Source organism: Prinia subflava, chromosome 3 (assembly GCF_021018805.1).
Source record: "Prinia subflava isolate CZ2003 ecotype Zambia chromosome 3, Cam_Psub_1.2, whole genome shotgun sequence".
In the NCBI taxonomy this organism is placed as follows: Eukaryota; Metazoa; Chordata; class Aves; order Passeriformes; family Cisticolidae; genus Prinia; species Prinia subflava.
Genome location: NC_086249.1, coordinates 28,680,726 through 28,694,342, shown reverse-complemented (window position 1 = coordinate 28,694,342; position 13,617 = coordinate 28,680,726). Strand labels below are relative to the sequence as shown.

The 13,617-nt window shown below is 48.6% G+C and overlaps 1 protein-coding gene across 2 annotated transcripts in view; it reads right to left on the bottom strand.

Moving 5' to 3' along the window:
* AMOTL1 (angiomotin like 1) overlaps positions 1-13,040 on the bottom strand; it is a 54,618-nt gene extending 41,578 nt beyond the window's left edge. Inside the window, exons 1-2 of one of the 2 annotated variants that reach the window (XM_063394509.1) lie at positions 12,910-13,040; positions 1,823-1,969 (exon numbers count right to left, since the gene is read on the bottom strand). In XM_063394509.1, the coding sequence (XP_063250579.1) occupies positions 1,823-1,969; positions 12,910-12,952 (190 nt within the window). In that variant the 5' untranslated portion in view covers positions 12,953-13,040. Of the gene's footprint in view, positions 1-1,822; positions 1,970-11,638; positions 11,741-12,909 lie in introns of those variants that run through there. The other variant, XM_063394510.1, reaches the window with a different exon arrangement.
* Between the last annotated feature and the right edge of the window lie 577 nt (positions 13,041-13,617).

The following is a 13,617-nucleotide window of genomic DNA, read 5'->3' as shown; positions in this document are numbered from 1 at the left end:
ATTTTTGATGGCCAAAGGTGTAAGTGTACTGTGTGCCGTGACAAAATAAAATGTAAAATATGTCACAGAAAAACTGTGAAATGGAACTGAAAATGGAATAGTCCTAAAGGTCTGAGAATAATCTGTGCTCTGGCATCTTCCTCTAGAATTGCAATTTCCCTTCTGGCTGAAAACGCTGTTTCTATGGGAGTCAATACTAACTGTTGTAATTTTGCTGGGTCAGCACGAGGGAGGCATTATGGTCATAGATGTAACGCCAGTATTTTTAAAAAAAGCATGGACAGATTAGCTACACAACCCTAACACAGGCTACAGAAGTCATTCAGAGACAATGGCACCATCTTTGCACTATATATGCAGTGGAGCTTGCCTGGAGTTAAGCATCTAGAAGCATCTGGACAAAGCTCTCAGGCACATGGTGGGATTCTTTGGGTGACCTACGTAGGGCCAGGAGTTGGACTTGATGATCCCAATGGGTCCCGTTCAACTCAGCATATTCTATGATTTAACCATGGCTGAGACCTTTGGAATCCCTCCCTCCTGGAGCCCTCCTTCCATCCCAGGAGTGCTGTAAGATGTCTATCTGAACACTATATGAGCTCAGAGGAATATTCCTAAAAGCTTCAATGCAGACAAAAATGAGAAGAGCCTTCCAGTGTCCCTAGGCAAGAAGGAGGTGCTTTCTGCAGTTCGGTTCCTTGAGGTCACTCTTGGCAACTTTCTCTCTCCTGCTGGTCCCAATTCTCAGAGGAGTTTGTCAGGACTTACATTTGTTTTTTGGCATTTGAAAGCAGTTTAAAAGCTAACTTTCTCTTGAGGTCTGGTAATTTCCCTGAGGAATTCCCTGTGGAATAACTTACATACAGCCTGGATGCCAGAGGGAATGAAAAGCCTTTGACTCTTAACAATGACAAGAGGTCATTTCTGCTAACATTTCTGCGGCAAAGCCTTAAAGATTGTGGGGCTCAAGAGGGAGAGAAGATCCCCAGGCTGTTTCACTACATGCCTGCCCTAGGAGATACACCTCTCCTGCTTTCCCTGAAACAATGTTATCTGCCTGTCAGCCTCACCTGCTGGGGTTGTGGCCTGGCTACCAGCTCTCAGAGGGTCTGTCAGATCCTCGGGATGGAGTCTGAGCCAGGAAGATGCACAGACACACGGTGCATTTCCATCCACCTGTCCCCTCAACATCCAAGTATCTAGCTGCTTTATATATCCCTGCAGTTACAGCAAACTCTTGCTGCTTTGTTCATGTTATCACAGCACACAGAAGCCTGACCACACTGGACATTTTTGCAGACAAGCAATAACGTCTCCCTAACACACCAGAAAGCTCACAGTCTAGGTTGTTACACAATGCCTGAGAAAAGCCTCAGGAAAGGGGATAAAGCCAACATCACACAGTCAAGGCAGTTCCTTATAATACATCAAGATCTCCATTTCTGTGCTGGTCATGTTATCATCTTTATAAATGGGAGGTGTACTTTAAATTGCCTGTTATTGAAGTCCAAAAAGATTGACCACAGTGAGCTTTCCACAATGCCTATGATCTTGCTCCATCAGCAAAAGAGCCGTGGAAACTGGTCCAGCTGTGCAGTAAAAAGCAAATGTGTCCTGAAGGACAAGTGGAAATGATGCACCCTCCACAAATACAAGTGGATGACAATACACAAGTCAAAGGTAACTTTGACTCTACAAAGAATAAGAAGCTGGCCTTCAACTCTCTAAATATTACTTGTAAATGGTTTAAAACTGCTTGATTTATACTTTGGGAAAAACCTGGGTGCAGTGGGTTCATACAGACGTGTGTCCGTGCACTTACCAGCTTTTTCTTTGGCACTGATCACTTCAGGCGTTAGCGGGGACACTTCATGCCTGCCAGCAAACAACTGGTGATCCTGGTAAAGAAAGCCAGTGTCTTCCAGCACCTGGACTGGGCTGGTAGGCTTGTAACAAACAGATGTGGAGCCTGCAGGAAAGAAGAATGGAATGCCAGTAAAGAAATGAACGACAAAATGTGAGGCCATGACTTATGACAGTAGTCCAAAAAAATTTTCTGAGCATGGCTGGGTACTGAGAAGCCCTTCTGGGGCCAGTGAACAAACCACCTCTTCAGTCCACACTTCCCAAAAAAACACATTAGCTCTGAGGAACAAGAGGCAAAACACCAAGTCACCAGTGCTGTTACATGCATTGACCCAGCCTGGCCAACAAGGTCCTCAGTCGAGGTACAAAGAAAGGTTTGTAAGAGCTAACAGTGACAAGTCACAAGCTCACAAATCAAGGCAGAGCCCCAAGACATGAAACCAACAGAGCCAGCATAAAACTGAACAAGGGAGAGGGAAAAAGAAGGAAAGGTGAGGACACAGCCACACATTAAATAGGGCTTTAGTCTGGGAAAGGCCTTACCACAAAATCTGCTCATGAGTAATAGTTCAGCAATACAGAAAATTGCTGAGACATAAAATACAACCAGTGCTATCAAGGGAGAGAGTTTATAAATCACTTTGTCCAGATGTTCTTAATACGGTAAGGAGCGGATGTAGCTGGAGGGCCATGGGAATTTGTCTGGCAGACCAACTGCACAGGAGCTGCATGCCCCAGCCCCAGCATCCCACAGCCACCGATGGCTGGATTGTGCTGGGTTTGGCTAGGACAGAGTTAATCTTCTTCTCAGTAGCTAGTGCAGGGCTATGTTTTGGATTTGTGCTGGAAACACTGTTGATAACACAGGGATGTTTTAGTCTCTGCTGAGCAGCACTTACACAGCGTTAAGGCCTTTTCTGCCTGCAACTTGGCAAACAACAAGGCTCATCCTAAATCTGTTCTCAGGGGTGCTTGTTTTAACAAGCTGATACAAAATGCATCACAGCAGTGTTAAGCCACGAATGACATTGGCTTGACCCTGTATTTCCAGACACAAATGACATTGGCATAATCCTACAATTCAAGAAAGATACACACTGTACAGGATCCAAAGGAGGGTTGCAAAGATTATCAGTGGGCTGTAGAAGCTGTTCTGTGAGGAAAGGCTGAAGTTGGGTCCTTTCTCCTGGAGAAGAGGGAGAAGGTTGTGAGGGAGCTTATTACATTCTTGCAGCATTTAAAGGGAGGCTACAGAGGGGAAAGAGGCTCTCTCTTCTCAAGGAGCTACAGAGAGAAGAGGTGGCAAGCACAAGTTGCACTAAGAGATGTTTTATCTTGACATAAGGATGAAACTTTTTACAGTGAAAACAATCACTCAGTGAACAACCTCCCCAGGGATGTGGCAGACTCCCCATCAGCAGAGGTTTTCAGTATGCGATTAGACACTGTCCTAGATAATCTCATCTAAATTGTCTCCTTCCCTCAAAAGGTTAGACCAGATGATCTGTGAGATCCCTTCCAACCTGCTCTGTTCTACAATTTTTTACTTTCTCATTTTTCTGAGAACTTACTCATTTTTGTAAAGAGAGGCTCTTTGAGGTTCAAACCTTGAAAATCAGCATCTCCTGGCAGCAAGTAACCTGGCACAACAGGCACATCGCAGGCTCACTCTCCACTCACATCACTGGTGGTCACAGGTTTCAGGCTAAGGGAATGGTCATCAACCTCCAGCACCAGCCACTGCCAAGGACTTGCTTGAGCAGGAGCAGAGTGCTCCAAGTGGCTCTGGTGAGGGATCTGGCCGTCCCTGCGGAGCAGGGACCCCATAAACACAGGGATCCGCAGCACCCCACTCTGCAGGAAGAACAGCCATCCACAAATGACCTGGATTTATTAATCCTGACTGCTTGGTTTGAGCTCAGCTAACTGCATGCTCCCTGCATATATTACATCGCTAACCCCGTGCAACTGCATGGAGCAAGGCAGCAGGGGGATAACAAGGGGGTAGGACCCAGCCCGTCATTTCTACAGGCACCAAGATACTATTTTCTTCTGTGCCAAGTGGAGAGGAAATAGGCATTTCTGCGAAATGTTAATGAATTCATCACTTTACCATTCATATTATGCATGAATGTGTATGGCATTTATCTATATTTAGAGAGCAAGAGGGAAAGATTGCTTGCTTGAGTAGATTTAAGCCATATATGTTTGAGAAAACAAGCACAGGAGGCTGGTCTGTAAATTGTGCTGATGCTGACACATATCCAAGAAAAATCTCAAGTACATTAATTTCCAAAATTATTGGCCTATTCTGGTTGAGAATGAGATTAAAGCTGTGTGCAATTAAAGCACACAGCTTTACTCCCATTGCTCCTACACACACACAGCCCTGCCTTGGAATTTGGAATCCTGTATGTAACCAGTGCATTTCAAACCCAAGCCTGTTTCATGAATAAAAAGTAGACTGGGGTGAAGCAAAGAAAACCTGCACGCCCAAGAAAGAAGACAAGCAGCTTCAAGCATTACAGGCAATCTGGACAGCCAGCAGACTGGCTTGGCCCCATCACTCACCAAAGAGAATTCAAAAGAAATAAACTATTAGTAACACTGTATCCCCACCTTCTGTATTTTAAGTCTGTAGTCACCCCTGGGTCATGGTTTCAAATTTTACAAGATGGAGAACAAAGACAAGGAGCAAAAATTCTCACCTAACCACTTGCCCTTGGTTGTCATGGCAGAGCAATATTCTACTAAAATCAGGACTGGTAAATGCCAGCATCTGCCAAACTGCTCAGTTTCTGATCTCTGCTAAATCATAGTCAAAATCAAGTAGTCCCAATCCAGGCAGAAACTACTGGACTGTGCTGTACCCATGTTGGTGTTATATCATCATAAAATGATGTCATGATGCTTTATGATGTTAAGAATGATGTAACAATATTTTATATGCATTCACAGTAAGTTTTAATAAAATGTCAGCTGTAACTGACACAGAAAACTGGTTTCTGTGTAACACAGAAAACAGCTGCCAAGAGATCAGTGCTTGGCACACAGCCACAATCCAGATCATGGGCAATACGGCACCACTTGAAAGCTTAGTGGAACCTCAAAGCCATTTGGAGCAAGGCACCAGCCTTATTTCTTTCTCCCCTTGCTTTCACTGGAGCCTTCCAAATCCCAGCTTCCCTCTCTGAAGGGAAGGGCTTTATTACATCCAGCTCTGACATGGTGCAAGGCACCCACCCAATGGTCAGGCACTTGTTTCTTTCCCAGACCGCCTCATTTCTCTACAACGCTCACCAGAAGAGCAGTTTTCATCCCTGTAACTCATTCCTGGTGCCAGAGCAGTGTGCCCAGCAGCCAGGAGTAAGAAGCCAGTTGAGGGCAACCTAGGATGAAGATCATCACCCCACCAGGGCATGCCCCTGGGGAATGGCTTTTTACCCATATCTAGCCCAAAAATGCCACAAATCACAGCTGCTGCAGCTGCTGCTCCATGTTTTGTGAGAGACACTGCCAAGAAGAACCGACCTCATCATGTCTGTAGGTGCCTGCAGGCAGCTGCCAGCTGTGCTGTGCCCTCTCCTCTCCCCCTCCCAAAGCCAGCCCAGCCCCCCCAGCCCCAGAATGCCAGGATGCAGCCCAGTCCATAGGCATCACATCCTCAATTGTCATGTATCTAGTGTCTCTTATAGCCAGCCCTGTAAGATATGACCATATTTCTGGCCCAGTTCAGTCCTTGCTAAATTGGGCAGCTGCTCCAGGCCTTCATTTCTGCATCTCTACTGACTCTCCTACATCTAAGTGATTGCCTGACACCAATTCGTTTTCCTTTTCTTTCAGATAAGCATGCATTCCACTGTACAGAAGCAGGCATATTATCCTGGAGGTGACTGCACAGCAGTGCAATTCATTTGAAGATTCAGAGCTATTTAAATGAATCAGCTGCTAAGATTAACACCAGACAGTCAGCCAGCACCCAGAGACAGTGGAGCAAGACTTAAATATTTCCTGTTTCTGATGTGGCTTCAGTCTGGTTTTTAAAAGGATCTAAAGCAAACCACACAGGAAGCTCATTGCTGTGACATGAGAGGAAAGCCGTGTTTTTAGAGCAGTAACTGCATCCCCAAGAAACAAATTCACAAAAACAGTCAGAGAAGATGGTTTTCTTGCAGCCAAACTGTACTACCACTCTTGTCTTCAGTAAAACACCAAAAGATGCCAGTTGTGAAAACACAGCTTGCTGCTATTTAGAGGCAACACCTCAAGGCAGAGCCCAGGTAATGAGTTTCTGCATCACACCCCACTGCCCACCCAGGTAACAGAATGTGGCTGCCTGCAGCACAGCCCATGCTGCTGGCATGTATGACTCCTCCTCTACCACCCAAAAGCCACCCAGCCAAACAAAACCGCAGAGCTGACCTTCAAAAATTCCTCTTTCCATCTGTACCCTACTGACCGAGTGGTTCAAAAGAGACTGAGGTGCTTCAAATATCATCCTAAGCAATCATCTGAAATTAGAAAGTAAGGCAGCTTTACACTTTCCTATAAACCCCGCCACAGAATGTAAGGGAAGTCCAATAATGACAGAACAAAAATTACATCATTTTCAAGCCCATATCTGCCCTTCTGTATCACAGCTGTGCCAAAAAGGAGTATAAATATCTTATGCCACATTTAAAATATTTTCTCTGCCCTGTTGCTGCATAAAAATCTCAGGTCAAATAAGGAAGAGAATTATTTTAGGGAAACACCAAAAGGACAGTAAAGCACTCCAAGGTGCCAGGGGCTGCACGAAGGCTGTGCCATGAATTGCTCAGGGTGGACCATTCAGTCCCTGCAGTGGGTCACAGGGACCCTCTGTCAAGGCTGGAGTTCCCTCCATGTGCATCCTGGCCCATGAACCCTACTTTCTCTCCTAAGGATTGGCCCAAGTCTTGAGAGCAGGGATTGCCATACCCCAGCCACACAGCCATGCCACTCTCCCAAAGCTGGGAGGAAGATCTGAATTTCCTTTGACACAGAAAAAAAGGAAAAAACAAAAAAAACCCTCATGAGTCTCACTTCTTGGTTTAGGTATAAAAATTGGACTCCTAACAATGTCACGAGGGATGCTTTTGGTACCTCCAGCAGCGCTGGGATTCTTTTGCAGCCACAGCTCCGATAAAGTGCAATGGCTCAGGCAGCCACTGGTGATTGTTTTCCATCAGCAGCTCCCCAGTCAATGCACAGGTTTTCTAGGTCACTTCTGGGGTGGCTGACTCATCCTCACACCCCATAATTCTGCTTGTGAACCTTGCATCCGCTGCCGGGGCTCCTGAGCCCTGCAAGGACTGAACAAGCATCACTAGTATTATTTTCACAGGAGCAGAGCAGTACCTTGCAGGACAAAAATCCAACGCACATAATGCACACCAGATGTGAGGGAGAAGCACCTCTTATTTCCCACATGAAAGCGAGAGAAGCTGCACCCCTGTGCCTGGCAGGACTATCAGATCGAGCCACACCTTTGCAACTCACCGCTCTGTGGAAAGAAATCCTCATCCCAGTATCAGCTCCAGGATCCACCTTGTGCTACTCCCTTGCTCAAGAAGAGCTCCGGCAGTCACCCATCCTTGGTACTGTCGTTTCACTCTCCAGAAAGCGCATTATCCAAGAAAGCATGAGCAAGACTGATGGGAACAGGCAATGGAGGCAGATAAACCCCATCTCTCACAGAGAATTGTGCTAACATGTCCAAATTTAACAGCCTACAAGGATGATCACTCTCCATGAAACTTCAGCCTCACGTGCTTATTTTCATATATGCTTCCCTTCAGCAAAAACCAAAGCAGGGGAGAAAAAAACCTGAAAGAAGCAAAGCAAGTGTGCTTTGAAAGCAGCTCCCAAACCTGGCATGAGATCAGATGGATACAGGAGAGAGTGGAGCCAAGCCTGCCTCCCCGGGAGATCCCCTCAGATGCCCGCACTTCTCCGCCTTCCTGATGGAAATGAGGCGTGCCGGCGTGTAGGGGCAAACAGCGCCCGTCACCACCCTTTCATCTCAGATGGTAGCAGGTTTTATAATGCGAGAATAACACGCTGCTTTTTCCCCCCGACCCAGGCTCACCCCAGAGGAGAGGCAGGATACAGGCAGTATTCTCATCACACCTCCAGGTGCCAAACAGTTACCTGGGCATTAACCCGATGGAGGAAGAGATGCATATTCCTTAGGCAGCTGTGCTAGGCTTTGCAAAAATATGTGCATTTTTAAGGTCTTTCTATATTATAAGCTATATACTCGCCTTCGCAGCTACAACATTGAGTCTACAAATACAGCCAGCCCAAATTTATTCGAAGAATTGAATCAATAATTGAAATTCCTGCTTTGATCAAAGTGCCAGTGGCACAATGACAACTCATGTCAGCGTTGCTGCTCTGAGATGAAAGGATAAGTATTATTCAGAGTTGAAAGTAGGGGAAGAAACTCCTGGTAAAAGAGTGAAATACAAAGGCTGACATGGAGCTCGCAAGTGAGACAACACTTCTGCTACAGCCACGCCGCCCCAGCAACTGTCTGCAGACATTTTCACTACACCGTAAATTCTGATTTCCAAGCAATAAAAAAACCCTCCAAGATAAAATCCATCACATAAATTCTAAGGGAAGGAAATCTTCTTCCACTGGGGAAAAAAAGCAAAATCATCAATCAGCTACAACATACAGACAAGACACTTGTAGAGCAGGAGTTTAAGCCACAATAAATTTTGCTGTACTTACTGCCTTTAAAAATGATCACGTTACAGAAAAGCACTGGCATGATCCATGTCACTTGAATATTCAAGCCCTTCCATTAATTAACCAGAAGTGAAATAGGACCTAGGTCTGTGGATCATTCTGTCTTAGTTCCTTGTTACTTCAAGCAACTATGTTATAAAATTCCCTTCTAAAACTGAATAAACAGCATCTTGAAGAAGAAGAAATTTTTTCACCCCGTTTGGAGGAGGTTTTGGGATCTGTCTTCCTCAGACACACACAGATACTCCTCTTGGTTCCCACTCACAGTCACGGACATTGCTCTTTATCCATCTATTGGTTTTTTTTTGCCAGTGGTGTCCTTTAGGTTAAATAGCTTTCTCCCTGAGTCATTCCCACAAACTTGCAGCGTACAAAGGAGCCTGGGATAAGGACAGAACAAAAATAGTACAAAGGCTGTACAGTACTCTCTAACTGAAAAGGCGGGCATTGAACTCTATCGTATGGATTTCTAGAGTTTTTCCCTTTCTTTAACACAAGCAACAAGCCATCCTAAGGATCCAAATTCTTCACTTGATCTGTTTGAAGAACTGCTTGTGATAAGCCTACACTATGCAGAGTCTTTGCACAATTCTTAGGTGTCATAACTCAAAGCAAAAAGAAATTAAACCTTCTTCCCACCAGAATATATATTACAATTATGATCCTTTCATTATTAAATCATTACATGTAGTTTATATTCAGCTACTTTGAAAATGCAGAAATTTAATAAAGGTGTTATACGTAGAAGTGCTAACAAGATAACTGCCTGTAGAGTTTGCTCGCAGATGGCTCAGCTCAGATTTAGAACAGGGAAAATCACAGCAAAGCCACCTGTGTGGAGCCATCATATCAAAACCAGCCTCAAAATGGTGCTGATCACAAGCAGAGCAGCACATCCCATGGGATGGGACATGTCACTAGCAGAGACCCTCTGTCCACCCCAGGTAGCCACCACAGGGAGGAATTTCACCAAATGCATTTTAAGTCATTAAATCATTCATTAAATTAAATTAAAAATGTCATTATTTTCCAGCCTGAGACTTGATCACTGGACTTACTGTTGTCTAAAGCACATTTGTGTTAGCCAACATGGTCAGAGCAGATAATGCCAAGTGCTGCTCAACTATTTCACCCCATGCTCTGTGTTCATGAGATGTGCCATGCCCCTGCAGATCACCCCTCTCCTCGGCCGGTGCTGCCTTGACACGTGCTGGCTGTCAATGCCTGGTTTGCACAGAAATGACATGCTACAACTTCAAGATGTGGGACAGACATGCATCAGGAAAACCTCAGCCACACACTCTGGTGGGACACATCTGACCTGGACAAGGCCACTGAAAGCCAGCAAATGCTGCAGGACCTCCTGCTGCTAATGGGATACACCTTACTGTGTGGCCAAACTCTGCCCTCACATGCAAAGATCCAAACCTGGAGCAGTTCCACCAGCTTCCACAGATTTACTTGAAATGTATACCCACAGTAGCATCTCACCTACTCAAAAAGTCACTAAAAGGACCAAAAATGGACATACATATTTCCTAAATGCAACATTTGAACAGAAAAGTTGCCCTAAGAATTTATTTTTTTAGAAGCGATGTTGTTCTTTTTACTGTTATTTTCTACTTCCATCTATTTCTACTTCTGCCCTGAGTGGAAGGCAGGCCATTCCATTTAAAAATTCAGGACATAAATGGGGACCAGATTACATCTATCCCAAAGCTGCCAAAAAGCAATTGCTGTATGAAACCAAAAATCCTCCTGGGATTTTTCTCAAATCCGCAAAATATTCCCGAGCACTAAACTTTCCACTGGGACTATTACATTAGCAGATAGTCCGTGTGTGAAAATCCAAGTATGCAGCCGGGCTCCTAAGGGTTTCCAGGACAAGAAGGCTACACAGGGCACACACTCCTGCCTTAGCACCAAATAACATTTATACCAGATCTGGCCTTTAAAGCAAGTTACTGCCTCTCAGTGAGAGGAAAAGGCACTGTGGACTCGGGCTTTCGTTTCCTGAAGGAAAGCTGCAATGGTCAGCAGTAACAGCTCCGCATAATCCTGAAACACTCGTGTGCACAGAGTCTGGCACTCCCTGGGCTGCTGCTGGGATCCCTTCCAACCCCCTTAGGTGTGTCTTTGCTGGAGAAATGCAAAGCCTTCGGCTCTGTGCTGGCGTTTGCTCACAGAGGAGCTCTTGCCAGGAGCACCAGAGCTGTGCCCGAGCATCCATCCCTCCATCCAGGGACTGATGTGCAGAGGGCTTGGTCCAGATTGCCGTGGGAGGCCAGGACTTGGAAAATGCCCTCCTGCCTGTCACCAATCCTGCAGATATTTGGACTTAGGAGAGGCCACATATGCCCCTTTGGATTGAAGCTGCCCTCCTCCAGTAGCTCAGTGCTTTCCAAAGGAGGGAAAACAGAGTTTCACCTGCCAAATGCTGACAGAGAGAGAAGGGGAGCAATGGCCATCAGGACAGATGAGAATGGACATGCAGGTGACTGGGGAAACTGGAAGGCCCAGCCCCAGCAACACTGCGGGGCACAGACCTCCCCTGTTCAACAACCTAAAACCAGCCTCCCCAAATTCATCCCCTCACACCACTGCCCCACTCGTGGCTGGGGATGAGGAAGGCTGGGCAGGACACGGATCCTCCATGCAGGGCCACACCATGCACCCAGCACAGCCCCAGAGAGGCTTTTACTATGGGCTCTTGCCCACCCCATACTCCCTGCCCTCACCACTCAGACATTTCTTGATAAGGTATTTATAGAAGCCTTGGAAAAGCTTTTCTGGCCATTAGGAATTACTTATGTATACATACAGATATACATGTCTAAAAGTAAATATATATACATGGTCTATATTTTATTTATATAGCATATATGCAGCCATGTATGTCTACATATTTATGCAAATATATAAAAACACATAAACACATACCTACATATATTTATATATATATTTAATATCTATATATAACTATATACATGCACACCTGTTAGCAGGAATGGCGCTGCCAGCTAGCTGTGCTCAGGAAAATTCATGGGACTCATGTCCACTGCCACCCTTCTCTCAGGAAGCTTTTCGGCTTATCTCTAAACATAAAAAGACGTCACCCAAACTGAGTGGATACACGAGAAGGGCCCTGCAGACCCTCAGCCACCCGATCCTCAGATCCTCATCTCTAGCGGCAGCCGCCCACAGCTCCCGGGATGTTCGCACAGCACCGGGAAAGAGTAAAAAAAAAGAAAACAACTCTTTCCATCGAAAGAGGAAAAAGCCCAAGCAGCGACCTTCCTGTACTTAAAGCTATGAATCACAAAACCTGGCAGGAGGATTCGGGTTAATTTCACGTCGTGGGGCTTTTTTTTTTTTTTCCTTTCAATGCTGACTTTTTTTTTTTAAACTGGAGTTTATCTTTGTTCCCCGCATGGGTGGGAAGGTTAAATATAAAAAAGTTCCCTCTCACCATCCCCCTGCAACAACAACGTGAGAAAGCGCTCTCCCGGCGTGGGAGGCCCCTCCTGCGTGTCCCCCGCGGCCGGCGCTGCCGCCCCGAGCACCCGCGGGCCGGGCCGGTGTCCCCGTGGGTGCTGCGGGGCCGCTCCGAGTGACAGCCCGGCGCTGGGGACCCGCGCTCGCTGCTGCGGAAACGGCAGCGGCGGCTCCGAGAGCGGCTGGAAACATTCCCGGCGCTCCCGGCCGGCGCCTCGCTCTTCCCGGGAGCGCCGGACCCCCGGCGCGTTCCTCCTTCGAACATCCTGCGGACACCCCGCTCTGGCCGGGGCTGTTTCGGGGCGCGCCCCGCGCTGCTCTGCCTTCCCGGAGCGGGGAAGATTCCCGGGGAAGATTCCCGGGGAGGACTCCGGGAGCGGAGGAGCGGGAGCAGCGGCGGCCGCCGGGCCGGCGGCTCGGCTCTAACGGAGCGGCGGGCGGCTCGGCAGGGCTCGGCAGGACTCGGCGCCGCTGCCGCACCGCCTGCGGGCTGCACGCAGCCCGGGGAGCAGCGCCGTGCGCCGGGTCCGGGAGCCCAGGCCTTCCCGCGTCCTCCTGGGCGGGCGGCGGGGCACGGCGGCACCCACGGGGGGCACGAGAAGCGGCATCCCGCAGCGGCACCCCGCACACCCCGGCGCGCTCCCGGGACACACGTGGACACGGGCGCCCGCACCCCCGCGCACAGACGGACACACGTGTGCGCAAACATCCACGCACGGACACGCAGCCCCGCGGGGACACACGGACACCGTCTCCCTTCCCCGCCGTTACCTCCGGCTCCGCGCCCCGCCGTGCCCGGCAGCACCGCTGCCATCCGCGCCGCTCCCCGCCGCCGCCGGGCGCGCTCCGCCGGCCGCCGCGGGCCGGGCCGGGGCGGGGACAGCGACGGGGCGGGCCCGGGGGCGGGCCGGGCACCTCCCGGCCCGGGGCGGCCGCTGCCCGCCCCTCTCGCCCCTCCTGTCGGAGGCGTGGGGGAGGCACCTTCGGGGGAGCCTCGCACCCCAGGCTGGAGGCTGGCAGCCGCACCCCGAGCCACTTTAGACACCCGGGTACGCCCGGGGTGAGTCCGTGTGGAAGCGCGACTGCCCCGCCTCAAGTCTGGGGATGCTCGGGGTCTAAATCCCTACCCAGGTATCGGCACAGGCTGCCTGGTCCCTTGCGGGACAGTTGGTGGGGGTTACGCCGAGTCCGTGAATTAACTCTGGGCATCCAACTCGTCTCCCAGAGCTCTGGCTTCTCCCTGTGCACGGAGGAGCCGACGGCTGTTCGGGGGTTGACTGGGCATATCCTTTCGTTCCTAAACTCAGCTCCCCACTCCTGAGCTCAGCGCCCCGTTCCTGAGCGCAGCCCCTTGTCCTGCTGCCCACCTGCTCCATCACACTTCTTTGTGGTTTGGCACACCCGCTCCGCGGGATGAGTGTTCATTAGGGCTGGAGTGACCCGCTGCTTCATCTCCCCAGACCACTGCAACCCTGCTCC